Source organism: Artemia sp. Qi Xiang Cuo, chromosome 3 (genome assembly GCF_049724085.1).
Source record: "Artemia sp. Qi Xiang Cuo chromosome 3, ASM4972408v1, whole genome shotgun sequence".
Taxonomy (NCBI): domain Eukaryota; kingdom Metazoa; phylum Arthropoda; class Branchiopoda; order Anostraca; family Artemiidae; genus Artemia; species Artemia sp. Qi Xiang Cuo.
The window spans coordinates 23,806,913-23,834,608 of record NC_142796.1 but is presented as its reverse complement, the minus strand read 5'-3'; the positions used below and the strand labels follow the sequence as shown (position 1 = coordinate 23,834,608).

The 27,696-nt window shown below is 36.1% G+C and overlaps 1 protein-coding gene across 1 annotated transcript in view; it reads right to left on the bottom strand.

Moving 5' to 3' along the window:
• LOC148953894 (leucine--tRNA ligase, cytoplasmic-like) overlaps positions 1 to 27,696 on the bottom strand; it is a 117,821-nt gene that overhangs the window by 25,041 nt on the left and 65,084 nt on the right. Inside the window, 5 exon segments of the mRNA XM_089086001.1 lie at positions 8,191 to 8,451; positions 11,520 to 11,754; positions 15,673 to 15,784; positions 24,252 to 24,390; positions 25,829 to 26,102. Of these exon segments, the coding sequence (XP_088942127.1) occupies positions 8,191 to 8,451; positions 11,520 to 11,754; positions 15,673 to 15,784; positions 24,252 to 24,390; positions 25,829 to 26,102 (1,021 nt within the window).

Genomic DNA, 27,696 nt, shown 5'->3' with positions numbered 1-27,696 from the left:
ACACGGGGGTCCAGTTGCAAGGTGTATCAGTTTTACGGTGGTGCAGTTGCAAGGGGTTTCAGTTAAATGGGATTGAGCTGCACGGGGGGGGGGGTAGTTAAATGCGGCGGTTCAGTTGCCGGGTGGTTCAGTTACACGAAGGTCCAGTTGCACAGGGGTTCGATTATAAAGGGGTTCAGTTGGACGGTGGTTCAGTTACGGAAGTTCAGTTGCTTGCGTTTCAGTAACGCGCACATCAGAAAAATTAAAGCATATACAAACATGATGAAGCCCTCCTATACTCAATTTAACACGAAAAAAAAGGCTGCTTCTGCTGCCTTTAAAAACATACGTTTATAGAGTAACAGCATTAAAAATAGACGTATTTTACATATTTACCGTTCAGTTATCATCAGGCAAAATTATCACTTAAATTACTTCCATTTAAAATTTGATTGAAGTTAGATATAAATTTTATAAATTTTCTAAAGGGGGCAATATTCAAATAACATAAAAGATTTAAATTGGCTTCTACATAAGAAAGCTTAGGAGTAATCGTTCCACCAGCCCTGGGAAGAATAAAAATGCATGTGAAGGTCAATACCTGTGTGCAGTATAAATAGACACAGAATATGTTTCTAAAACAAAATAATTCCCCTGAGCCCTGTCTCCCCCAAAGGCACATTAACACGTATAAAGGCATACACGAACGAATAAGCCCTTTTATTGCCAACTATACAAGAAAAAGTGATAAGGCGTGTCTTTGACGTATAGAAAACCATTAAGTTGAGACCATAACTTAGAAAAGAGAAAGCCGTTTCCCGTTACTTTATATTCAAAATGACTTTCCCTTGAAAGCAAACCGCAAAGGAAATTCTGGATAAGATCTCTCGTAAAATCTATTAAGTAAACAACCCCTGCTTTGGACACTTTCAGTTTCTTTTCCTTTCATTAAGCTATCTTTGAGTAGTTGTGCTAAGCTTTGCACGAGAGATCAAGAGAGAATGGAATTCTATGGGTCAATATAAATGAAACTAGAGATAATCAGCTAATATCCATATCTTAGCCATAATCTCCTCAACGAGAGGAGAAAGAAAGTTTTGTCATCATATGTTGTTTTGAGGTTCATGGCTGTTAATACTCATAATCATCAAAACTTGTTCAATACATAAATTGTTCTGGGTACCCGACTGACTGACCGTATTTCAAATAGTAGGCTGTACGAAAAGTGCGGTTCAATCCCGCTTTCTAGGGCTATAATGAGAGAAAGGTTGAGATGGCTTGGGCATATTCTGTAGATGAAGGATGACAGGTTGCCAAAGATTGTCCTTTTCGGCCAACCATCTAGGGCTAAAGGGAAAGCAGGTCGTCCGCGGTTGGGGTGCGAGGATGTCGCAAAGAAAGATTTAAGGAAAATGGGACCTTCTAGGAAGGGTTTAAATTGGAAGGCTTTGAATATATTGGAATGGAGGATGAGCACGTATATATGTGCTAGACTTAAGCAGGCTGGCGTTGCAATAAGTTTTTAGTAGTAGTAGTTGCAAGATAATTTTACTGAGTTCCCTAGGTACTAAGGCTCATTTTCTCAAGAAAAAAGAATAAATGGTTCAGTAACAAAACTAGCCCTATTTCCTTCTTTGTTTTTATTTTGTTAGCAAACTTTCCATCTTCCAAATTAGTGACCTGATCACTTTTATAGACAATGATGGAAGAACAAATTTCATTGTTATTATTGACCTCGAACTGATACACACTTGAATTTGACCTCATTTCCTGAATTTTACCAAAGAGGTATGAATGACGAGGACACCTATGTTTCCCTTGAGTGAAATTTAGAAACAAAGCAAATATTAGTCTTTTATGAACTCTAGCCTCTTTTGTATTTGAATTGAAAAGCGAAAAACCTACTGATAAGAACTTTCATTCAAAAGACTGCAAAGTTTTTACCCTGAATCCTGAAGGGCAATATAATTAAGACAATAAGAAAACTAAAATGCACACATGTGACGATACATATATTTCATAACCTAATACTATGCAAAACATACTGCTATAAAGCACAAGCAATTAGTAAGAAATGGAGAGGTTTTATTTGGTTATAAACACAAGACCGTAGCTTACAAAGCTTTGCTAGATTTTTTTTTTATTATAAAGTAATATATAAGAAAACGGCATTGTGGTAGCCCTGCAATTGGTCATTCAGTCCATAAATAATTTTTCTGGTCGCCTTTGAACAAAAACAATAATCCTGCACATACAAAAAAATGATCTTCCTTTCTGCAAATTAAATAAAAGAAAACAAGTTGTTTTTTTTTAACTGAAAGTAAGGAGCAACATTAAAACTTAAAACGAACAGAAATTATTCCGTATATGAAAGGGGCTGTCCCCTACTCATTGCCTCGCTCTTTACGCTAAATTTTTTATTGTTTTAAAAAATAAAGTTGTGAGACAGAGTCAAACTTTAGCGTAAAGAGCGAGGCGTTGAGGAGGGGACAGCCCCTTTCATACACGGAATAATTTCTGTTCGTTTTAAATTTTGATGTTGCTTCTTACTTTCAGTTGAAAAAAGTTTTTTAAATTACTTAATTTCTGATCGTTTTTTCAAATCATGCTGGGAAATCTGGCACCCCCATCATAGCAATTTCCCTTCCACCATGGAAAGATCCTCTCACGTAACCCCCCCCCCCCCAACTACCAGAAAAAATCCCTCCTGAAAACTTCTGTATACTTCCCAATAACCAATACTATATGTAAACATTGGGTAAAGTTCATAACTTGCAGATCTCCCCTCGGGGATTGTGCGGGATTAAGTCATCCTCAAAGACATAGTTATTGTATTTTTCAACCATGCTGAACGAAATAGCCATCTCAAAATTTTGATCGGGTGACTCTGGGCAAAAATGAGCGTGGGAGGGTGTCTAGTTGCCCTCCATTTTTTGGTCACTTAAAAAGGGCACTATAACTTTTAATGTCCATTTGAATGAGCCCTCCCACGATATTTTAGGAACACTGGTTCTATACGAGCACCCCTGGAAAAAAAAAAACACGAATCCGTGATCTTTCTCTTCTTGCAAAAAAAAAAATACAAACCCACATTATTACGCTGAATCTGACGGCGTGAATTTCATTAAAGTGTCTACTCCTTTTCTTCAAAAATAAGACAAATTTTCTCAGGCACGTAACTTTTTGATGGGTAAGACTAAACTTGATGAAACTGATATATTTGAAATCAGCATAATAATCTAATTCTTTTGATATGTCTATTGGCATCAAAATTCCGTTTTTTAGAGTTTCGATTACTATTGAGCCGGGTCGTTCATTGCTTACAGTTCGTTACCACGAACTGGTTTATACACCTTTGTAAATTATTCCCGAAAGGTGAATACCCCCCCCCCCCCAGAAGGCGGTAGGAATTGAAATATTTCATTTTTTTAAAATCAGAGGCTTGAGCCCAAATTATACAAGAATTACTATATATCATAATTTTGTGGGAAGAATAGAACGCCTTTCATGGCCACCATAACCACTGTTCTAAATCTATGTCACCGTATTCGACTTTGTTCCTCCAGGTTTTTGGATTTAAGGATGTAAAAACTCAGTTTAGAAACAACAGTAAACCACTATATTTGCTAAAATATTTAATTTTTTCCTTTGAGACAAATTACACTCCCTTAAAATGCAACTTTTTGATTGTAACCTTTCCTTTAATATTTTACCACTTGAATTGGTATACTTATCTATTTGACAAGTTTATGGTCTATTGACAACTATACACCTTTTCCTTTTTGGCCAACCATCTAGGACCCAACAAAAAGCAGGTCGTCCCCGAATAAGGTGGGACGATGTCGTAAGGAAAGATTTAAGGAAAATGGAAAATTCTTTAAATTGATTGGGATGGAGGTGAAGCGTATGTGTTGGGATCAGGCGGCTTGGTGCTGCCGTAAGTTTTTAATAGTAGTAGTAATACACAAAGCTAAAAAACATCATCAACAATCAGCAATAATACCACCCTAGTCTAACAACGGTCTAGCCTAGTGTGAAAAAATGCTTTGGGCAAAATCACGTCCGATTCTCACTTCAGCTTAAAAAACAACAACGCTTGTTAGATTTCTGTTTTGTTTAGGGTAAAGACATTGAAATTCGTTGGAATAGAACAGGAAAAGAAGTACTGATAATGGTATTTGGAAAAATGTCCTTTCTGTCTAGACTCAGCTGTTGTTCAATTATGTAATTTTTTTCTCTCTATAAAATTGGTAACATTGATAATTTGCGGAAATGTCAATTTTGCTTATGCCCAACTTTGCAAAGATCTAACTACACAAAATAATAGCATAATGGAATTAATCCCAAAAAATGCAGCAAAAACATAAAGAAAACAAAGTAAGAAGCAGCATTAAAACTTAAAATGAGCAGGAATTAGCTGCCCCATTCCCACTCAACCCCTGCTCTTCAAGCTTGAAGTTTTTTAATACTTTAAAAAAGTTTCTGATTCTAATTAAAGGGTTCTTGTGTTTTAGAAGGCGTTCTTAAAGAATTACTACTACTACTACTACTACTACTACTGACAACTCACCGCAGCACCAAGCCACCTGAGGCCAACACAGCTACGCAAGCTCCTCCTCCATCCCAATCTATTTAAAGCCTCCATTTTTACACCCACCCACGGACGAGGACTACCCACCCACCCCAGACGAGAACGACCTGCTTTCCGTTTATCCCTAGACGGTTGGCCGAAATGAACAATCTTGGGCAATCTGTCATCCTTCATCCGCACAACGCGCCCCAGCAACCTCTACCTTTCTTTCATTATAGCCCAAGAGAGCGGTATTGAACCACATTTTTCGTATAGCCTATTATTTGAAATACGGTTAGTCAGCCGGGTACCCAGAACAATCCATAAGCAATTTCTCTCGAAAACATCTAGCAAATCTTCATCCGCTTTTCTGCGCACCCATGCTTCAGAGCTATATTTGACCACTGTCATCACTGTAGCTTCTAATATTCTAATCTTGGTTTGCATACTTATCTTCCTATTCTTTCAAACTTTTTTAACTGTGAGAAAACACCCTGAGCCTTGTCTATTTTACTTTTAACACCTTCACTGCTCCCATCATCTTTACTAATAATAACACCAAGTTAAGTGAAGCTGCCCACCTGATCAATCTTTTCATTGTCCAACGTCACCTTTTCATCTTCACTTATTCCTAGCCTTAGTCACTTAGTCTTTTTAACATTAATTTTCAAACGTATTCTAGCACCCTGAACTCGCAAAACCTCTACAACTTGATTCATTTTGCTTACACTTTCATCTAGGATGGTTAAATCATCAGCATAATCTAAGTCCAAGAGACATTTTCCTCCCCATTTGATTCCGTGGTCTCCCATTGCCCTTCCTGTGCTCCTTAAGACAAAGTCCATCAAAATTATACATATAAAGGGGGATAGAACACAACCTTGCTTAACTCCTGATTTAACGCAAAACCAGCTGCTAATTTCATTTCATACCTTAACCGCAGCAGTGTTTTTCTCGTTCATAGCACTAATCACTTTAATGTATTTGTCTGGTATACCATACAAGGTAAAACCTTTACTAAAGCTCTTCTATCGACAGAATCGAACGCTTGCTCATAATCTATAAAACTGAGGACCAAAGGTGTTTGACAACTCAGTCACTTCTCAATTATTAACCTAAGAGTGAATATTTGGTCGACACAACCTCTACCTTTACTAAAACCGCACTGTTCTTCTCTTAAAACTTTGTTTACGGCATTTCTCAGTCTAAAAAGTATCATATTACTAAGTAATTTATTACCTACAGAGACCAGACTAATGCCTCGATAATTACTACACTCACTTAAAGATAATCACTCTTAAAGATTTGGGGCAAAAAATCAAACTTTAGCGCACAGAGCGAGGTATTGAGGGGGAGGCGGCTCCCCTCATATAATGAATAATTTCTGTCCGTTCTAAATTTTAATGTTGCTCCTTACTTTCAGTTGAAGAAACTTTTTTTTATTATCGCTGGTCAAACGACGGGAATCAGCCTTCCCCCTCCATGGAAAATCCTCCCTACGAAAAATTCCTCCATGAAAAGTTCCTACCTTGTACCCCCCCCCCCCCCCGAGACAATTCCACCCTCGCTGAAAATTCCCCTGGAAAACTTCCTGCCGACAGTCCCGACTGAAAAATTAGTCTACTTTTATTTGAAAAAGACTTGTTTTACAATTTACTTTCTGATTGTTTTTCAAATCATGCCGGAAATCCCTTTCTCCGAGAAATTTTTTGTCAGGGATATCCCCCCTCCTCAATGGAAAGTTTTTTCGCACAAAACTCCCCAGCGGAAAATTTATTTCGCAGAACATCCCCCTCTTCCCCCTCTACCTTCCCGGAAAAATAACCTAGACAATCCCAACACGCTGAAAATTTTCTCAGGAACATCTATACATGTAAACTCGAGTCGCCAAAGAGAAAGTAAAACAAATAAAAAGAATTTCATATAGGAATTGTGGTAAATTTCACGTGTAAAATTTTCCCTGGAAAGTTCACCCCTTGAAACTTCCCCTGCGGAAAAAAAGGGGTGGATCAAGGCTCCTACCGGAAATTTCTAAGTTATATTTTGACTTCTTTTCTTAGCTTAGCTGTCAAGCTATCAAGCTTACCATCCAAAATCTTATAAAAAAGACAAGGATAGCTTATGCGTCACTTGTCTCTAACGTTACACCCCTTAGTCGTTTCTATCTTTCTAAACTTTATAATAGTCTAACTGTGCCTCCTCTTCTTGCTCTGTCTCCTATTTGGCAACTTTTTCCTCCTTGAAAAAAAAAAATTTATTCACCGGATTTATTTTAAATTTGCTGAATTCCTTTTACATATGCCCCCTTGGACTAGTAACTCTTTTTTTGTTCCAAAAATTTAAACTCATTTTTCCTTCCACAATTATTGATAAAAGAGCGAAAGATTTTAAATCTTCCGCCAGTAAACTTGACCATGATTGTTCCTCTTTATTTTTATGATGGTGTTATGATTTTTTATGTCTTGATTATCTCGTGATTATGATATATGATTTACGATTATTATGATTGTAAAAACTATTTATTTTTGTTCAGGGTATAAATTTTATTCTCTTTTCTCTTTTTTTCCCATTATTTACTCTATGATTCAGGGGATCTGTGCCCATTTTTGTTTTGACAGGTTAAATTGTCTCAATATTAATTAGTGTAAACTAATTAACATTGAGACAATATTCAGGGAATATGAGAAAAAGATGCCGAACCAACACTTCACTTTCGTACAACAAAGGGAGCGGGGAGCTTATAGGAGTGGGATCTCTTGTGGGGTAAAATTAGGAAGATAGGAATTAAAATAGATATTAATTAAAACGACTAGCGCCACTCCCAGTATAGCACCGGGTTACTTCACTAGAAAAGCAGAAGACCCCAATTAAAATTAGGACATGATTTATCAACAGTGCAATAGGACTAATGCTAAAATTTTCCTGCAAGCTGATAATTAATCAGCAATTTTCATTTTCAAGAATTATTTTAAGAGAAGATCGCGTCTTCACAAAGTAAGCCTACTTTTGCAAGGGAAAATTCTGACGGGTTAAGCAGCTTAGTTGACTTAAAGTTGGTAGGTCTACTGCGAACAGAGCTCATTTTTCTTTCCCCCCTCCTCACTTTCAAACAGGTGGATTAACAAGTATGCAGGATTTTTTCGTCAGAGTTACCACATTCTAGATGAAGTTGGTTCGGCAGTAGCACCGGTTTCCATGTCTACAAGTTTCATACACACTTGCGTATCACAGTTAGCGGGTTTCCACTGTGAAACTTATTCTGCAGTAAAGTGATTTTTATCAAGCCAAGGTCAATTCCGGTTTGAGGACGGGATAGAAATTCATATATTTTTAAAGGCTTGAATTTTGAGGCAATAAGTAAATTTTAATCCTTTAAAACTTAATCTTATGCCAAAAATGTGTCTACAATCCTGAGGGTGGATAAGCAGGGAGAGATAAAGACAGTTTCTCTTAGAGGGGTAGGGGCGAAAATATGGCAGGTATTTTTAATTTTTCCTAGAAATCTTTCATAACAACCTCGGGGGGGGGGGGGAGGGGGAAGCGGGGGATTTTTATAGTCATTCAGCTGGAATAGAAACTATTGTTTTGAGTTCACATCTCTCTATGTGGAGGCATACCTAAATAAATGTTAAACTAACCGTGCAGTGTTCTTCCAGAGTTGACAGGATAATAGCTTGCCAGCTTGGATAGGACTTGGCTATCCAAATGGTGGCATGAGTTGGCTCTTTAACTTTCGGAGCAGCTACTTTCTTGCCAGGCTTCCCAATTATCCGGGACTTGCCTGCTATCTTTCTAGTGTTGAACCCATGAATGGCCTCGTTAAGGTAGTTTCGAACACGAACAATTTGGGCATCAACCTGTGCCACTTTGGGCCAAGACTCGTTAAGTATGCTACCTTCCTGAAAAGAATATTTACCTTATTTAGTATATTTACGACAACTCAAACAAATTTTGTCACATTCAAACAAAACCGCAGACTGGGTAACAAAGTTTCCTGTTGGGTTCAGTAGAACAAACAAGGTGAGTCACAGTAACGAATACCGACTGTCGTCCCATAGAGGGCAAACGTGAAAAATCCAAGACTGGTGGAATAAGGTATGCACAGAACTATACTTGTCAGAATTAACCTAAACTCTATAAAAATGGGGTTTGACAACATGAGACTCACTTCTGGTAAGGTATTTATACAGATTTAAACGAATGTTCATGATTTTGGAAATGTGCATCTAATTTGTTTGGTCTTGGAATATAATTTGCTTGGTCATGGAAATAAAATAACAAAATAAACATAAATATAATACAATAAAATATGAACTAAGTTAAAACTATTTCTAAATTATGGACTTACCAAGTTTTGATGTTGAATTTCTGCATTGTAGTTAATAACATAATCATTAGGGATCGAACCCTAAGTATTCTACGAACAAATAGTGGGTGAAAATAGATAAAGAAATACCCCTAATTATGAGCTTCTAGGATGAGGCGGATTGAGTAAGAGTTGATTGAAAGCCCTTAAATAATCCAGGTTGGAAATCCTTGAAGGACTATGAATTTACTAACATGTGACACGTCCATTTTTCTTTTACATTATCTCCATAAAGCCTTTATTTTACATTTGCGATTGCCATAGCTGGGGCCCTCGTCCCATTAGCTGCAGGAATTAAGTTCTCATCGGAGTCACATTTTTTTCACCTTTCAACTGTTTTTATTAAAATAGAATTTTTAAAATGTAAGGGAAGTCAGTCCGCCCTTCGCGTCCAGTCTTTATAATAATGATACCAAAGAAAACTTTGATTTGACGATCAAAACAGCCTTCTCGGAATTTTATCCGTTTTATATGATGATACAGAGAAAAACATTTTGAAAAATTGAAGGGAATATCATCCCTCTTTACCAGGTCAACGCTCTGGCGTTGACTACGATTCTATGTTTGTGTAATTACCCTTAAACTAGATTTATCCATCAAAAGGTATTAGTCTAAGATAATTTCAATGCTGTTAGAGAAAAGGGGAAAAGTTTATGGGGGTACAATCACAACGAAATCTTACATAAAAGTCAAATTTCAACCAAACATCAAGTGCCTATATACAAAAATACATTTTTCTCCTCCCGCCGCTTTCTCTCTTCCTCTATCCCTCTGCATCACTGTCTAACTTCTCTTCTCCCTAATTGTCCCCTTTCACTTTTTTCGAATTCGTTAAGAACCGCAAAGCTAAACACGTCTGATTTCCCGTTCCTTTGTGGAAAATGATACATTGATATGCGCTATCCACTTTATCACGTTTAACCAAGCAAAAGTTTCTGGTACAACTTTAACCCCCATTTTGAACAAGAGAAATGCAAAGCCTGGGATACTTTCACAATAGAAATGCTTTGAGCAACTTCCAACATAGCCAAGCTTAATAGGTGACAACGACAAGAGTTCTGGAGTTCAATGTTGTTCATGATTGTACGAACTACATTGCAAATGTACATGACATTATTTTTAAATTGAAGATTGGTTGCTTCATTTTTATATTCTCTTTTTAGTATTATTTAAAATTGGGAGCATTTGGTCTTTAGGTTCGCTGTAAAAGTTCAAAATCGAAATCAAAACAAGCCATGTCCAGAAAATAAGTTTTGAAAAATTACGGTTGCAAGCTACTAGGCAGTACAAACGGAGATAAACCAAAAAGATACCTCTGTCGGCTATTTAAATGTCGTAGATTAAGACAAGACAACCCATCGAGTTCAAAATACGCTCATTAAGCACAAAGGGCATATTTTCCGTTTTTGTGTTTCAAGGTTCTTATAGATGTTGCGAATCGTTTCTTAGGACTAACAGAAAAAAAAGACGAATCAATGAACAGGCACGTACGGAGGAACTTTTTTCAGTGAGGAGGCAATAATAATAATGATGGTTTGACAAACTATTCTGAGCAGAGGCTCCTAGAAATTAAAAACATTTTGGCTGTCGGGGGATCCCACCCCCAAGACTCTTCCCCTGTGTGCGTCCTTGATAGCGCGTTTTATGCAACTTCATTACCCCATAAAGTAGGCTCACTAATCCTATAGGACAAATCTAGCCCAAAGCAAAGGATAATTTGAGCAATATTAACTTATTTAAGAATCCTGTTATCAGGACCTCCTTCCCAAACCCAATCCACAGCATTCAAATTTCCACGTTCAATATGGTTGGCGATGCTACTCTTTGTGAGGATAGATGATTGGTTATACGCATATCACCAAGACAAACGACCAAAGGACGTATCTGACGAGAAAATAAAAATTTTGTATTTTCTCTTCAGGAATATAAAAATTAGGTTTTGCAGATTTCTCTAATAAGTTTTATCAGCTGGGCGTTCTTCCAGGGCCAAATCTTTTCAATAAAAGGTAGAAAGTTCAATAGAAAAGAATCTATAATCAATTAATTTAGAATTTGACTTCAAAGAATATCCAGGATGATTCCTTCCCCAGAAAAAGGTAGAGTAAATTCCAAAGACAAGATCTTACTTGTTGATTATATATTAATTGGTTAAAACTGATAATAATAATAATATGCAAATGAAGCCGCAGAAGTGTGAGAAAGAGCATACAAAACTGAAAAAAGTGGAAACTAACACTTGTTTGGAAAAAATCGATGTCATCTAAAGCTGTCTGCGAAATCCTTCATTCTATTGAGCTTGAAAACACTTTCTTAGGGCATAATTTCAGCTTAAGGTCCAATCCTGAAATTGTTATTCTGGCTCAAATAATTTTTCAAGATATTGCAGAGTTTTGGATGCGCGATTTTACTTTTTAATGGTTTTAAAGAATATCCCAAAACCAAAGATTGTAGATATTAGGCATTGAACAGTCTATTACGCTAAAATCGTCAAGACGTGTCTTTACAGGTCCTTTAAAACGTAAGGAAGGTAAAGAACACCAAATGCCTTCATTAGTACGAGTTTAATATGAGCTAGTCAACCTAAGATATCAAGAACTCCACCTTTTTTAACACTTCTGTCCAGATATGCTCTGCCACATGGGGACAAATTGGTGACAAAATGAGCGCTTGAGTTTCAATGAACTTCCGAATCAGGTCACGATGCATATCCTCCATCGTTTGCTCCCTGTACTTATCCCTGATTTCTTGATACTCGAAAAAACAAGTTCCCAAAGCCTCTTTGAAAAGAAGTCGATCGAAATTTGCGCTCGACTCATTAATCTTTTCATTCATTGAACTGAAAGAGAAACAAAAGTGAAATATAAGGTTAGAATACCAAATACATAAATAGACAAAACAAAGATTTTCCTGAACGTTGAAAGACCGCTCTTATTCGAAGAAGTGCGTTGCTCAAGTGTGTTCGCTCTGCACACCTCCCACTCGTAAAATTTCGATTCTAATTTACATTAATTGTCTAAAAGTGACAGAAAATTTCCTCAACTCGGGAAAATGACCTACTAGGAATGATTATCCTCAGCATAGTTCAATAGCGTAATAGATATTCCACGAAACACATAACTGTGAAATACATCCTGCTGTGGCTTAACAATACTATTATCATAGGCATCGCAATAGCGCTGCCTAAGTAAAGAACGATGTTGGCACAATGTATTATTGATTTATTTTAATTTTTTTCTATAGACCAGGGTACTTCGTATCGAAGGAGTTGTTATAGAAACTTCGAAAAGGGCTCATTCGATTGAAAATTGGAGTTGCTTGTTCCCTTTTTAATAGTCGAAAGTGATTGGAAGCCAACTAACGAACCTTCAACGCCCACCATTTCCCCAAACACATCCAATCGAAATTTCAGGTAGCCATTTTGTTCAGCGTAGTTGATTTCTAGATAAAAATTATGTTTTTGAGAAGGACACAGCCCTCAGGACAAGGGATGTAAGTTATGTCCTGGGGGCATATAAGGTTTTTTATGGAAAGCGTTGTCGTAGAAACTTCAAAAAGGCTCATTCGATTGGAAATTGAAAGGGATAGTACCCTTTTTAATAGTCGAAAGTAATTGGATGGCAACTAGCCCCCATCTCACCCCCACCATTCCACTAAACATATCAAATCAAAATTTTGAGATAGCCATTTTGTTCAACGTAGTTTAAAGTTTTGGAAATTAGGTTTTTGAGGATGACAACCGCCCCCCCCCCAGCCCTCAAGGCAAGGGTTATAAGTTGTGCCCCGGGGGCATATGTGGTTTTTATTGAAAGCGTTGTCGTAGAGACTCAAAAAGGTCTCATTCGATTGGAAATTGAAAGGCCTAGTGCCCTTTTTAATAGGCGAAAGTGATTGGAAGGTTTGACATTTTTATAGTAAAGATCGATGTGGGTACAATGTATTATCATTTTTTTTTTTTTTTTTTTTTTTTTTTTTAGACCAGGGCACTTCGTCTCGAAGGAATTGTCTTAAGAGACTTGTCTTAGAGCGTTGTCGTAGAGACTCAAAAAGGACTCATTCGATTGAAATTAGAAAGGGCTAATGCCATTTTTAATAGTAGAAAGTGTTTAGAGGGTTACTAGTCCCCCTCCCACCCCCACCCTCCCATTTGCCCATTATGTTTAAAAACTAAATGTTGCCTTAAGATTAAATCAAAATGCATTGTGTTACTGCTAATTCCCAATAAGGCATCTCAGCAGTATCCCAAGAACGACTGAGGGTATTATGTTCAAACATTCGGGGCTACTTCTGCTCTTAAAATTTAACCAAATCAAAATAGCGTAAGTGTATCCAAGCTATCAAAGAAAGTAAACAGATTTTTTTTAGCGAATAGTATCAAGTTTTCTATTTCAGGTCAACTAGAGGAGGTATGAAACTAAATTAAACACTACTATTTGTGTCCAGATTTTTAAAAGGGTGTATGTTGTTAAAAATTGCTGAAAATTTTTCTCCAGCATACAAATAGCAGGCCAAACTATAAAGTCTTTAAAAAAACGAAAAGATTAAAAGAATTTTTTCTTTTCAATATAAAACGAACAGAAATGTATTTTAAAAAAACTTTTTCCAAATGAAATAATCTACCAAGCGTAAAACTACCACAAATAAATAAATGAAACCCAAAACGAACAGAAATTATAAATAAATAACCGAGTCAAACTTAACACTAGCAGAAATTAACATGAGTAGGGCTCAAAACCCTATACCTTCCCAAGGCAAGAAAATAATTTGCACTTTACTGAAAAAAAAAACAAATGAATTTGCATTGTCAGTTTAACATACATATACTGATATTTAATAGTCAAAATGTTAATATTATTTGATTTATTACAAGTTATAACAGTAAAAACATATATTTTTTCAGTAAAGTGCAAATTATGTTCTGGCCTTGGGAAGGCACAGGGGTTTTGAGCCCTAATCTTGTTAATTTCTGCTCGTTTTGAGTTTGACTAGTAATTTATTGTAATTTCTGTTCTTTTTGGGTTTCATTTATTTATCGATGCTGATTTGTGGTAGTTTCACGCTTGGTAGATTATTTTATTTTTGCTCATTTTTGGTTTAATGGGGTTCTTTACTTTTCTTTGAAAAACTTATTTTGTGGAAATTTTTTTTTCTAATTAATTATATAAGGAAGGGCAGCTAATAGCTCCCTGCCTATTGTCTTCATAAACAGTAATCAATATTGCAGGCCTCAATAGTCATAGAAGATGACCCGGAAAATTTTATCTTTACTTTTAATTTGCGGTAAAGATCTCTAAGCGTTATAACAATAGGCCTAAACCACAGTATATAAATGATATAACAGTAAGATCGCGGCTTAGTGATTTTTGGCTACTGCATCCTCGGCGCGCACGAACAGCTCCTCTCATTTAATCTGCCATCAGCGGTCCAGTGTATATTACCCTGGAACGCGTATTTTTGCAGAAACTTTCTCAAAATGCCTTTGAAACCTACTTGTAAGTCCTAAAATCATCTATAAATATCATTGTACAACTAATCACCTATTTTTATACATGTCCCGGGATAAATTAATTTAAAATTAGATTCTTTAAAATTTAGTGTTACAAAGGTGAAGCTAAGTTTTGCTTTCAAGAGAAATCTAACTTGTCTACCCATGAAAAAATTAAATGTCGCTTATGTTTATGCTTGTTTAAATGTTCTTCGGTGCACTTGCATCTCGGTCCGGCTTTGTATAATGGTTGAGATAGGGAATGATCCTACTGTATTATATTTATATACAATGACCTAGACAGACCACGCTGACAAAGACTTAAAAGCAGCTGCGCATGTATTCTGGAGTCAATATCTGCTGGGCTAAAAATCCCTAAATAACCTATATAAGAATTTTTCTTCTTCAAGAATAAAACGTTCTTATTCTTATAAGTTTTTTAAATAAAACGTCTTATTATTCAAGAATAAAACGGTTGTGAACAACAAATCCGAAATTTCCATTAAAGATGTTTTATTGAAAAGCATACATTAAATATATTTTCGTAAACGATTCAAGGAATAAAAAACAAATAAATAAAAAATTCGTAATTTTTTCGGGTTTACTTTCTTTTTATGGTATGGTGATCTTCTTACACTCTTTTCAGAGTCAATTATTTCTACTTTATGCTTCTCGTTCCACACAACAATGGATATTCTGCACTAAATTACAACTAGCAAAACACGGCGGAGAATTTTGTTAGTTGTATCTACAACTAGCAAAACACAGTCAAAATCCTGGTGTTGTGGACAAAATGTGTCCTCTTTCTTTTGGTGAGCATCCATTTTGATGCTCTACGCATTCAGGACACCCTGGACCCATTCAAAACTAGCGTTCTGTCCCACGAAGTAGCCATACGCTTGCTTGGAAAAATTTTAGTAGGTTAAGCAGGCCAATTGACTTTACGCTGGTAGGCCTAATGTGGGCATAGTTTAGCTTACCTTGCCCTCCCCAGAATATTAAGTGCCTAAAAAGAAACTATGCAACTGTTGTGGTTCAAACACAGTCACGAAACACTAGATGGCGTTGGTGATTTTCTTTTTTGACACCAGCGCAGTTTTCACTCATAAGTTTTCCATTCTCTTTAGGTTAGACTTAAAAAGAGGACAAAATATCAACATTTCTTCTAACCTAAATAAAACAATTTGTGGTAAAGAGCGTAGGATCAAAATTTAAAAAGTGAAATGGACAACAAAAGCAATTTATAAATCTGCAGAAAACAAAACTACTTACTTTTCAAAAATCAGATCACTTAAAGTGTACTCTCCGGTTCTGTATGAATTTGATTTTAATTTTTCATTTATTTTCTTTGTCCAATCTATCAAATTAAATAGTCGCAACACACCTAAAAAAGCAAAAAAGTAATCAAAATTAACTTGTTAGACAACAAATATTGTAGGCCTGTTGAAACAAGGGGAGAGGGCTCATACCAGCTAATTTATATCTTTAACCAAGAAGGAAGCGATGTTCTAAGCTAAGAATCCATATATTCAGCAATGGATTTTTGCATTACATGAAAATGAAGTCCCAGTAATCCAGTGTGTAGCTGGAGACCTAATCCGTAACCACTTTCTATTTAACCTGATAACCATTTATTGAAATACTAAGGACAGTGCAAATAAACCCCGAGTATTAGAATTGTTTAAGCGTAAATTTAAACAGCCATACTATCTTAAAAACTAGGAAAATCCCGAAGAACAATTTTTTTTAATGGAAGAAGCCCCCGTATGCGGAAATGTAATTTTTGGGTGTAGATTGTGCCAATTAAAAAAAAAAGAAGTGAAAATCGAGCAAAAATAGCTTAAGACATATGGAAACAAACCGCTTAAGAAAGAGCAGCTTTCGTTTGAAGATGTAGTCTTAGGAAATCAACAGATTGTTATGGCTTGAGTTTTTGCAGACGAAAAAAGAAGTCAAATTTATTAAATTGTTTTTTTTTAATGTATTTTCACAGTTAAATTTGGTAACACAAACGAAAATGTGGAGCTTCCCAAGAAACTTAATATTTCTTAAACAGCCAAAATTGAGTTTTCCAGGTATGAATAGACCTAAGATGGATCCAGGGAAAAAAGTTATTTTCATGTCCTTGGTACTTTAAAGACCATAAAAGGAGTCGCAATAATTAAAAAGCACATACTGGTTGCTGACAAAGAAGAATAGTAGTTTGAGTTGGGCCATTTTGAATAGTGAGTTTGATATATAGCGTAATTCTTCACTAACGAAATTGATACCGTTCCCAACACCAATAGACCATTTGTTTGGGCCGTAAAAAGACAATATTATCCAGCACTCCAGGCCGCTTAGCTTATAAATCAGATTAGGACACCAGAGGGGCACTAAGGAAAGTTGAGGAAAATTCGTTAGATGTCTACAAGAGACATTAAGACAGTTTTGAGTACTTGTTTGGATCATAGCATATCGAACAGTAGACTGTGCTAAAATTGCAGCTCAATCTGCGGTGTAATGATAACAAGGCGAACTATTCTACGGCACGTTGTAAGGAAAAGAGTATAGGTCGATGAAAATTACGCTTATGACAAACCCACCTTGAGCCGACGTCCCCGAATGGGAGGGAGATGATCGAAACCGAAACGAAGAAGCAGCTTCTTGGAAGTGGGTTAAGCGTGAAAATCCTGGAGTGGAAAAGAAGTGTGCGCAGCTGTCTTACACACGGGCAAATTAGCACTTCTATGTTTTGTTAGCAGTAAATGATTTGTAAGCAAAAGTAGCTCTTCAACTGCTAGGTTTCTCGACAAAATTTTACCTGAAACGCGTCCAACTATAGCCGACCTTCTTCTGAGCTCGTCTTATTTAGACTTAGTAGCTTTATGGGTAATTTTCATAGGTTACAATCTCTTCTAAGTAATAAAAGGAGACTATAGTTTTTTTAAGCGTTTTGGAAAGTAAACTGGAAGCACCAGCACCTTTGGGTTTCCCACCTTGGAAACACTGGCCTTACCAAGTCAATTTCTACTTTATTTTGATAAGTTTAATCAACTTCAGATGAATCATTTAGGTATAATTAAAAACAGATTTAGTTCAATCCATAAGGTATTCCGTTTTCTTGACGTTCCGTAGCTAATAAAAAGATAAACACCTTCGGCGGGAATTTCCATTTGTAGCCTAACTGCAGAAGAACATCTCGATTGATTTTTATTTTCAATTAGTAAGAGGGGCTATAAATGGTTTTCCTGGGATCCAAGGTCAATTCAAGAGCATATATGCTCAGTTAATTTACATAGTTCAGTTGATTCAATCAGTCGTTGTCAATTTTGAAAATAGAGATAAATATTATTCAAACACTTCGTGGCAACGAGCTGTAAATAAGGAGCAACACGGGCTAATAGTACCTGAAACTCTAAAATCGACCTGAAACTACTCCGAGTACAAGGAGCTGCATTCTAATTAGTCCCCCACTCTTTACCCTAAACTTTGACTTTTTGTACAAATCTTTTAAGAACAACTGCTAAAATACAGCAGTTGAATTGGAATCATAAGTTGTTTTAAAGCACTATATAACTTTAGCATGAACAGCAGAAGGTTAGGGAGAAAGCAGCCTCCTGATATTCGGAATAATTTCTGTTAGTTTTGAATTTTAATGTCGTGCTTTATTTTCATCAGAGAGAACGACCTTTAATTGCCGAAGACAAAATGGAACAACCATTTAGAAAATTAAAAAGGAAACTCAAAGGTAGATAAATATACAAGATATAAAATGGAATTAAAAAAAAAAAATTGTCACCGGTCATACCAACTCTTTGCTCTTAACCACATGCACGCATTTAATGTTCAACGCGTTGTTTTTATTTCAGATGGCATTACACCTCATCTTCACAATAGTTGTTGATAAAGAAGTTGGTCAAACGGGTAATTTGAGTAGACTACCACACAAAAGGAGAAACAATCTAGGACGGCTAGTATTTATTTGAAAGGAAGTAGCAAACGAGGAAGCTCAAAATTTACGCTTTCTGGAAAGTGACAAATAATCAAGTTATGCTAATTCAGGAAAACGCCGAGGAAAGAAAAATGGTACAAAATAAGGCCAGCTTGACCTTTTTCTTAAGGAACTTACAACAAAGCGGAAATTCCTCCCTTTTATCAGTATCGTATGGCTCTTCACTGGCAGGACTATAGATGATAGTAATAAACTGAATAGGCAATTAAAGCGAAAAGCACGGGTCTTAATGGAACAAATATCAAAAGCAAAATCCAAGCATAATATAATGGAAGTATTTGGTGTCTTAAAAGCGAAAGAAATGAACGAAACAAAATATTTTTGGACGAGATTCAAAAACAGCTAAGTAAAAAGAAACAATAAAAAAGATCTTTAAATTGTCTTCCTATTAATTATCAGTCAACTATTCCATCTCTTTCTCTCTCTCTCGTTCTCTCTCTTTTTCCTTTTCAATCCTTTCACGCCTGAATTATGAAGTAGGGATATAATTCATACAATACTCTCATCATACTTTCACAATCCAAAAAAGATAAAGCCACGAAAGAATAAAATTATTTTCGCCTTAGGAATGAAATAGCACTGTGGTACCATGTGGAATAATCTGGTAGTAGTGCAAAGTTCCTTACCAAGGCAAAACGCTATCTTAAACGATAATTGTCAGTGACGGAAGCACCTCTTAGAAAGTTAGGAAGTTTCAAAACTCCGTCACCAGTTCCCTAGTGACGTCATTGATGGTGCCGAACAAAAATATTCAGTAAGTACGCTAAAGTTGAAAGGACCTAAGCATTAGTCGACATTCATCTTATTGAAATAAAGGATCTGAGATTTTCAAAATGTCGACATTTTTCCGTATTGGCAGTAGTAACTTCGATAAATAAATGCTACACCTATAAAAGTAGGAAATATGGAAATCTAAATTTAAACACCTCTGAGTTGATTTCAAAGAATAACTGTTAACTTGCATCAGAAACGCAATTGCTCTGACCTCAAAAATCTAGAGAAGGACCTTCTTGTACATCTTGAAAAGCATTCGTAACTCCTTTTACAAACTGAAAAATATTTCTTTTGCTGGTCTTTACAATCAAGATTTGCAATCAGAACGCATCTTTCAGAGCTTTCTACGATCATACGTTCTATGTAACTCTGAGGGAGAGTACATTATATTTGAGTGACTTCAAAACTTCGAATAATGATTTCTGTGAGTATCAAATATAATCACTGAAATGTGTATCTGCCACATTTTGATTTTGGACTTCCGTATTACAATATTTGCTTTTTAATCAAAGAGCTAGGACATTCCCAGTGGCGGTACTGATCTCCGTTTCATGGCTCTGTTTCATTGACGTGTGAATTGAGGGAGCCCAGTCTTCTTCCTCCTTCCCCAGTCACGTCATTTAACGAAAATAGAGGGGACCGAGCAATTTAGTTGTTTTACTATTTTTTTTTTTCCAATTAAAGGCAACGATATAGCGTTGCCTATAGTATAGATCTTACGGCTCCAATGTTTTATTATTTATTTATTTTTTTCCAAAGGCACTTCATATGGAAGGGTTCGTTGTATAAACTTCAAAGGGGGCACATTCGATTGGAAATCAAGAGTTCTAGTGCCCTTTTTAAGGTCAAAAGTGATTGAAAGGCAAAAAAAAACCTTCCACGCCCACCATTTCACCAAATACATCCAATCAAAATTTTGAGATAGCAATTTTGTTCAACGTAGTTGAAAGTTATGGAAATTATATCTTTGAGCAGGAAACTCTCCCCCCCCCCACAGTCTTCATGGCAAGGGTTATAATTATGCCCTGGGAGCATATATGGTTCTTATGGAAGGAATCTCGTATAAACTTCAGAGAGTGCTCATTTGATTGGAAATTGAAAGTTCTAGTTTACTTTTTAAGCGTCAAAAGATATCGGAGGGTAACCCCCCTCCCCCGGTACCTTTTTTCCCAAATGTATCCGATAAAAATTTTGAGATAGCTATTGTGTTCAAAATAGTTCAAAGTTCATATAACAAAGGCTCCTGTGTCGACACAACCCCGAAGGGCCCTGGGGCAGGCGTTGTAAGTTATGCCTTGGGGGCACATATGATTCTTATAAAAGGAATGCTCGTATAAACTTCAAAGAGGGCTCATTTGATTAGAAATTGAAAGTTCTAGTTCACTTTTTAGGAGTCAAGAAATATCGGTGGGCACCTACCCTCCCCAACCTCCACGCTCTTTTTTTCTCAAACCCATCTGATTAGAACTTTGAGATAGCCATTTCTTAAAAATAGTTCAAAGACCATGCAACGAAAACTCCTGGGTCGACACAGCCCCCCTCCAGGGCCCAAGGGCAGGCGTTGTAAGTTATGCCCTGGGGGAATATAGGATTCTTATGGAATAGATGGTCGGAAAAACTTCAGAGGGTTCATTCGATTGGAAATTGAAAGTTCTAAATCAGTTTTTGAGAGTCAAAAGAGCCCCCCCCCTATGCCCCTTTTCCCCAAATGCATCCGAGAAAAATTTTGAGATAGCAATTGAGTTAAAAATTGTTCAAAAGTCAGATAACAAAACTCAAGTGTCGAAAGAGCCCCCAGGGCCCGGGGGCAGGCGTTTTAAGTCATGCCCTGGGGTATATATGGTTGTTATGAAAGGGATACTCGTATAAATTCAGAGAAGGCTCATTTGATTGGAAATTATAAGTTCGATTTCACTTTTTAAGAGTCAAAAGAGATCCAAGGGCACTAGGCCCCTTCCCCCACGCCATCTTTTTTCCAGACATATCTGATTAAAATTTTGAGATAGGCATTTCGTTAAAAATAGTTCAAAGATGGGATAAGAAAAACTCCGGTGTCAATACAACCCCCCAGGGTCCGAGAGAGGGCGTTCTAAGTTATGCCCTGAGTCAAAAGTCAAAAGAGATCCAAGGGCAACTAGCAACCCCCCCCCGCCCGATCCCCCAAATGCATCCGATAAAAATTTTGAGATAGCAATTGAGTTAAAAATTGTTCAAAAGTCAGATAACAAAACTCGAGTGTCGAAACAGCCCCCAGGGCCCGGGGGCAGGCGTTGTAAGTCATGCCCTGAGGTATATATTGTTCTTATGAAACGGATGTTCGTATAAAATTCAGAGAGGGCTCATTTAATTGGAAATTGAAAGTTCAAGTTCACTTTTTAAGAGTCAAAAGAGATCCGAGGGCACTATCCCCCCCCCCACGCCTTCTTTTTCCAAACATATCTGATTAAAATTTTGAGATAGGCATTTTGTTAAAAATAGTTCAAAGGTTGGATAAGAAAAACTCTAATGTCTCTATAACCACCCAGGGCTCGGGGGAACGCGGTATAAGTTATGCCCTGAGGGTATGTACGGTTCTTATGAAATAGATGCTCGTACAAAATTCATAGAGGGCTCATTTGATTGGACATTGAAAGTTCTAGTTGGCATTTTAAGAGTCAAGAGATTTAAGGGCAACTAGTCCCCCCCCCATGCCCTTTTTCCCAAAACCCATCCGCTACAAATTTTGAAATAGCCTTTTTTTAAATTGTTCAAAAATTAGATAACATAAACTCCGATGTCAACACAACCTCCCAGGGCCCGGGAGGTAGGCGTTGTAAGTTTTGTCCTGGGGGCGTATATGGTTCTTATGAAAGGGATGCTCTTACAAACTTCAGAGAGGGTTCATTAGATTGGAAATAGAAAGTTGTAGTTCAGTTTTTGAGAGTCAAAAGAATAGAGAGGGCGCCTAGCCCCTCCCCCCCACACACACAGATCCCTTTTTTCCCCAAACCCATCCGATGACAACTTTAAAATAGCCATTTCATTAAAAATAGTTCAAAGGTCATATAAAAAAAACTCCTGTGTCGACGCAACCAACAAGGGCCCCTGGGGACTTATATAATTCTTATGGAAGGGATGCTCGCATAAACTTCGGAGAAGGCTCATTTGATTGGAAATTCAAAGTTGTTGTTCACTTTTTAATATTCAAAAGAGATCGGAGGGCGATTAGCCCCCCCCCCCCCTTCCACACCATAAATTCATCGGATTAAAATTTCGAAACAGAAATTTTGTTAAAAATAGTTCAAAGTTCAGATAACAGAAACTCCGGTATCGACATAGCCCCCCAGAGCCCTGGGGTAGGCACTGTAAGTTATACCCTGGTGGCATACATGGTTGTTATGGAAAGGATGCTCGTATAAACTTTATACAGGGCTCATTTGATTGGAAATAGAAAGTTGTAATTCACTTTGTAAGAGTCAAAAGTGATCGGAGGGCACACACTCCATTTATTTTTTTTCCCAGACGCAATTCATATAGAAGGGGTTGTCGTGTAAATTTCAAAGGGGGCTCATTCGATTGGAAATAGAGAGTTCTAGTGACCTTTTTAAGAGTCAAAGAATTTTATCAAAAGAGTTAAACATTTTGAAATAATCATTTTTTTCTACAGTTCAAACATCTGATAACAAAAGCTCCGGTGTCGACACAACCCCCCAGGGCCCAGGGACAGGGATTGTAAATTATACTGTAGGGGTATATATGGTTCTTACAGAAGAGATGCTCGTATAAACTTTAGAGTGGAGTCATTTGATTGAAAATAGAAAGTTCTAGTTAACATTTAAAGAGTCAAAAGAGATCGAAGGGCAATTAGCTCCCCCCCCCCCCTCACGCCCTTTTTTCCCCTAACCCATCTGATAAAATTTTGAGATAGCCGTTTTGTTAGAAATAGTTCAAACATCAGATAATAAAAATTCCGAGGTTGACAAAAACCCATTTTTTTCACTTTGATATTGTTACTTTGATACCAGTTTTAATATTTTGATGAACATTTGATTTTTTTTTTTTAAAGATTGATTTTGAAATAAGGAATGTTAAGAAAGTTGAAACTTTTTGCAATCAAAAACGCACAAAAATTAATTAAAAAGAACTTTCAGAAAAATAAGTTTTTCAAAGAAAAGTACAGGCTATTTTAAACTTAAACTCAGCAGATACGAATACCTTTTAAAATTCAAGAATAAATGAAACCCGACCCGAACAGAAATTAAATGAACAATCATAGCAAAAAACATACAACAAGTAATAATATAAATGAATAAATGGATCTTAAAGCGAGTAATGCGTAGATTGAATACGAAAATCAAGCTTAAAAATAAAAAAATATTTTGCTACTGAAGTATAAATGAAAATTAAGCGAACAGAAACTAAATAAACAATCAATGCAAACAAATATACAATAGATATTAATGTAAATGAGTAAATAAATCTTAAAACGAGTGAAACTTAAATTGAATATGCAAATCAAGCTTAAAACGAACAAAAATCACTACAAACACGAGTGTGGGCATCGCCTCCTTCTCTCACTATAAAAGTCTAAAACCTACTGTGTCATTGGCGCTTTACTGAAAACTATATTTGATATATAATAATATTAATTGTTGAAAGATCCATCAGTTCAAGAATTTATTTCACTGTAATTTTATTTTTATTTTCAATGCTACAAGAACTGGAAAAGAAAATATTTGTAATATAAGTTGTTTTCAGTGAAGCGCCAATGTCGCAATAGGCTTGTGGTTTTTATTTACAGTTCAGGAAGGGGGCAGTATCCAAACTCTTGTTTGTAGTGAAACTATATTCGTCTTAAACAACTTCAGAAATAACTAATAAATTAAACTGAATATTTGATTTGCTGAAAGCTGATCAGTTCACAATTTTACTATAATTCTAATGTTTATTTTCAATATTAAGTACAAAAGAAAATATTTGTAATAAAATCTAAATTCCCACCCCAACCCACTCCCCCTCCCCAAAAAAAAGAATAATGACGTAGCTACTCTCCCGTTTTAATACAATGAATGAATCTATATAGTTTTTACTTAAGAAACCTTACCAGTGTCGGCCATTTTTTCCATAAAGCTTGGATCATCAGATGAATCAGTAGTGTTTGCCAAAGCTAACCGCAAGCCATCTGCACTATACTTGGTCACTGCTTCTGACAACGTCAAAAAATTTCCACTAGATTTTGACATCTATAAGAACAGACATATATTAAAATCAATACCTGTCACACTTGTAATAAAAGGAAACATAAATAACGCAAGCAAATAATATTTTAAGTATTGGTGGCGTTGGATACCCCCACTTAAATATTGAAAACAAATATTATACTAAAAAATTATTTCATATGATAAAGGTATAGTTTCTTATCATTGGAAAGGTGTTTCCCAATAACATTCCTTCAGCTTGCCCAGGTGCAGATCTAGAACAAAATCTTGTGGTGCAGATCTAGAACAAAATCAGGGGCAAATCCTTGCCCCTGGATCTGCCATTTGGCATGCCTGGAAAATACGAAAAGATAAATAAGTATAGTATGAAAAGATACCTCCCCTCCTTCTTTTCCTTTCTAAACTTTTATTTCCAAACCAGATTTGATATTTATGAATTCCGACACTGCCTTTTCAAAAAAAAAAACCTCTACGTTTGGGCCTACTGAATTAGGGTTTTGTTTCGCTTTTCTTTTTCGGTAAACGTACCTTATTTTGATGCCTTGAAGAAAACAATTTCCTCTTTTGATTACTTTGAACTTATCCTAGTAATTAAATCAAGTAAACCAAAAAAGGGTAAAGTTAAGTGTTAGATATTTGTTCATTCACTTAATTCAGCTAAGACTACAAAATATTATTTAAATGAACTTAACCTTAAGTCATCCTCAATATATGCAATCAAAGAATCTCTCACCAAGCTATTTATGACGGTTAAATTCCTGTTCTAATCTGTAAGATGGCGACACCGTTGATATACTTTATCACTGAAGCAACCACACATAATTCAAACTAACATGCTCTACTTTGATTTACGCTATAAGCATTTTAAATATGCTACTACCTAATCATAGAACTAAGCGCTGACTAATTCAAATTGCTTTAGCAAATCTATCGAAATAGGCCCATAATAGGAAATATTATGAAAAAGGGGGGGATTTTCTTTAAAACAAAATGTTCAGCTTGCATGGACTTTTTTTGTGGTATTCTTCTTCTAACAAGTGGCATTGGTTAGCAATGTGCTTATATTGATTATCCTAACGTTGAAATCATGACTAAAAGCATTGTTGAAAAAATTCTTCGGAAATATCTTCAGCTGTCATTCACCTTCCTTTAAATGGTATGGGCTATACCTGACACGCGCAATAACATTTGGGTTCAAATTGATTTCCTTGAAAAACACATGAAAATAATTTAGTGAAGGAGAAGGGCAATGAAACCAGGGAAGTGCATTCCCTCAATACTAAAATTCATAAATCCTATGCCACTAGGAAATAAATTTTGGATACGGCGGTCGAAGTAACCGGGAGGTTTTGCTTACGGGGCGACAGCTATCACCGTGGCCTTTAGATTTGACAAAAAACTTGAATAAAAGACTGCTTAAATATTACAGATCTTTAAACAGTGTTTTTTTTCTTTGACAAACCTTTTCTTTATTGAGCAGTAAATGTCCGTTTGCTCGAATGGCTTTTGGCCAATTTTCCGGCTCTTTGGGCCATATGGCAGTGTGTATATAAAGATAATACGTCAAATGATTAGGGACGAGGTCTTTTCCGGATACCCGAAGATCAACAGGATACCAATGTTGAAACTCCCTTCTCAGCTTATTAAGATTTTCTTTGCTGATTCTTGTGTCTTTCGGGAGTGCTGCTTCCTTAAAAAATATGTAGTCCCATACTTCAGGAGTCATTTCTTCAGGTCTGAAAAAAAATACGTTCATAGCTATAGAACTAACGATTCTAAGCTCTAGAAAGAACAGTTACAACGTATGATGATGTGTAATCTGGTAGACAAACTCTCCCCAGTTCAGTCTACTAACTGCAAATGAAAACGATCAATAGGGCATAAGTAGCCTAATAGAAAAGGGAAAGACAAGGGACACACAAACAACTTTGGCCACAAAGCCCCATACTCGTCTTTAAAATTTCCTTTTTCATGCATTTGCTTTCAATTCTTGAACGAGGGCAAAAAACATTTATCGATCCCCCAAATGGTATCAGAGGATACACGCCTACAAAACAGTATTGGCATTCATAGTTATTGGAAAGGAAGGTGCGGTTTCTAAATATTTGTCTGGCTAAAAATAAGAACTATTGAAAATATTACTAAATTTAAACTATGCACAATCGGTTTATAAATTTTATCTCCTCGATTTTGTTTTCATTGTCAGGTTAAACAGGCATTTGTGGAAGAATCCTTATTTACAAGTTCTTACTGAATACATACGGACATACATCTAGCTGCGTGTCAACTATCTACCATTAAGGATAAGTTAAAAAAAAAAGGCATTCGGAAGATGCATTTCAAACTTGCCCGCAATGTTCCGTTATTGGATATGGTATAGAGTATCTTCTTTAGGGGTTTGTCGAGTTCAACATTCACGGGAAAAATTACTTTAATTGTGAGAATTATTTACTCTATCAGCAATCGTCACCCTTTTCCCTCAGATTTGACCTCTTCGTTATACATTGGAGACAAATAGCAATTATTAATAATGCACACGCTAGAAAATTTCTAGTGTAAAATTAGAGTTAAAATCATGAAAATTTCAAGACGGATGTAAGTGGTTAGTCAGTTAAAAGAATGAATTACTATAATTGTCTTTCGTCTTACTTTAAGAAGACCAGATTTCCCCTTCCAGGACTCTTTTATTATTTACTAAAAGTCAACAAGAAAATAGTTTAATAGGCCCATAATACGCTCCGTTATACATTGGAGACAAATAGCAATTATTAATAATGCACACGCTAGAAAATTCCTAGTGTAAATTTAGAGTTAAAATCATGAAAATTTCAAGACGGAAGTATGTGGTTAGTCAGTTAAAAGAATGAATTACTATAATTGTCTTTCGTCTTACTTTAAGAAGACCAGATTTCCCCTTCCAGGACTCTTTTATTATTTACTAAAAGTCAACAAGAAAATAGTTTAATAGGCCCATAATACGCTCCGTTATACATTGGACACAAATAGCAATTATTAATAATGAATACGCTAGAAAATTCCTAGTGTAAAATTAGAGTTAGAATCATGAAAATTTCAAGACGGAAGTAAGTGGTTAGTCAGTTAAAAGAATGAATTACTATAATTGTCTTTCGTCTTACTTTAAAAGACCAGATTTCCCCTTCCAGGACTCTTTAAAGAAAATAGTTTAATAGGCCCATAATACGCTCCGTTAGTAGTAACCGTACAATGCATTGAAAGTATACATTCAAACTTACGCCTAAGGCATAGATATGTGTGTAAGTTTTCAATGCATTGGACGGTTACCAGGGTCATTTGCGTACAAACAGGTCT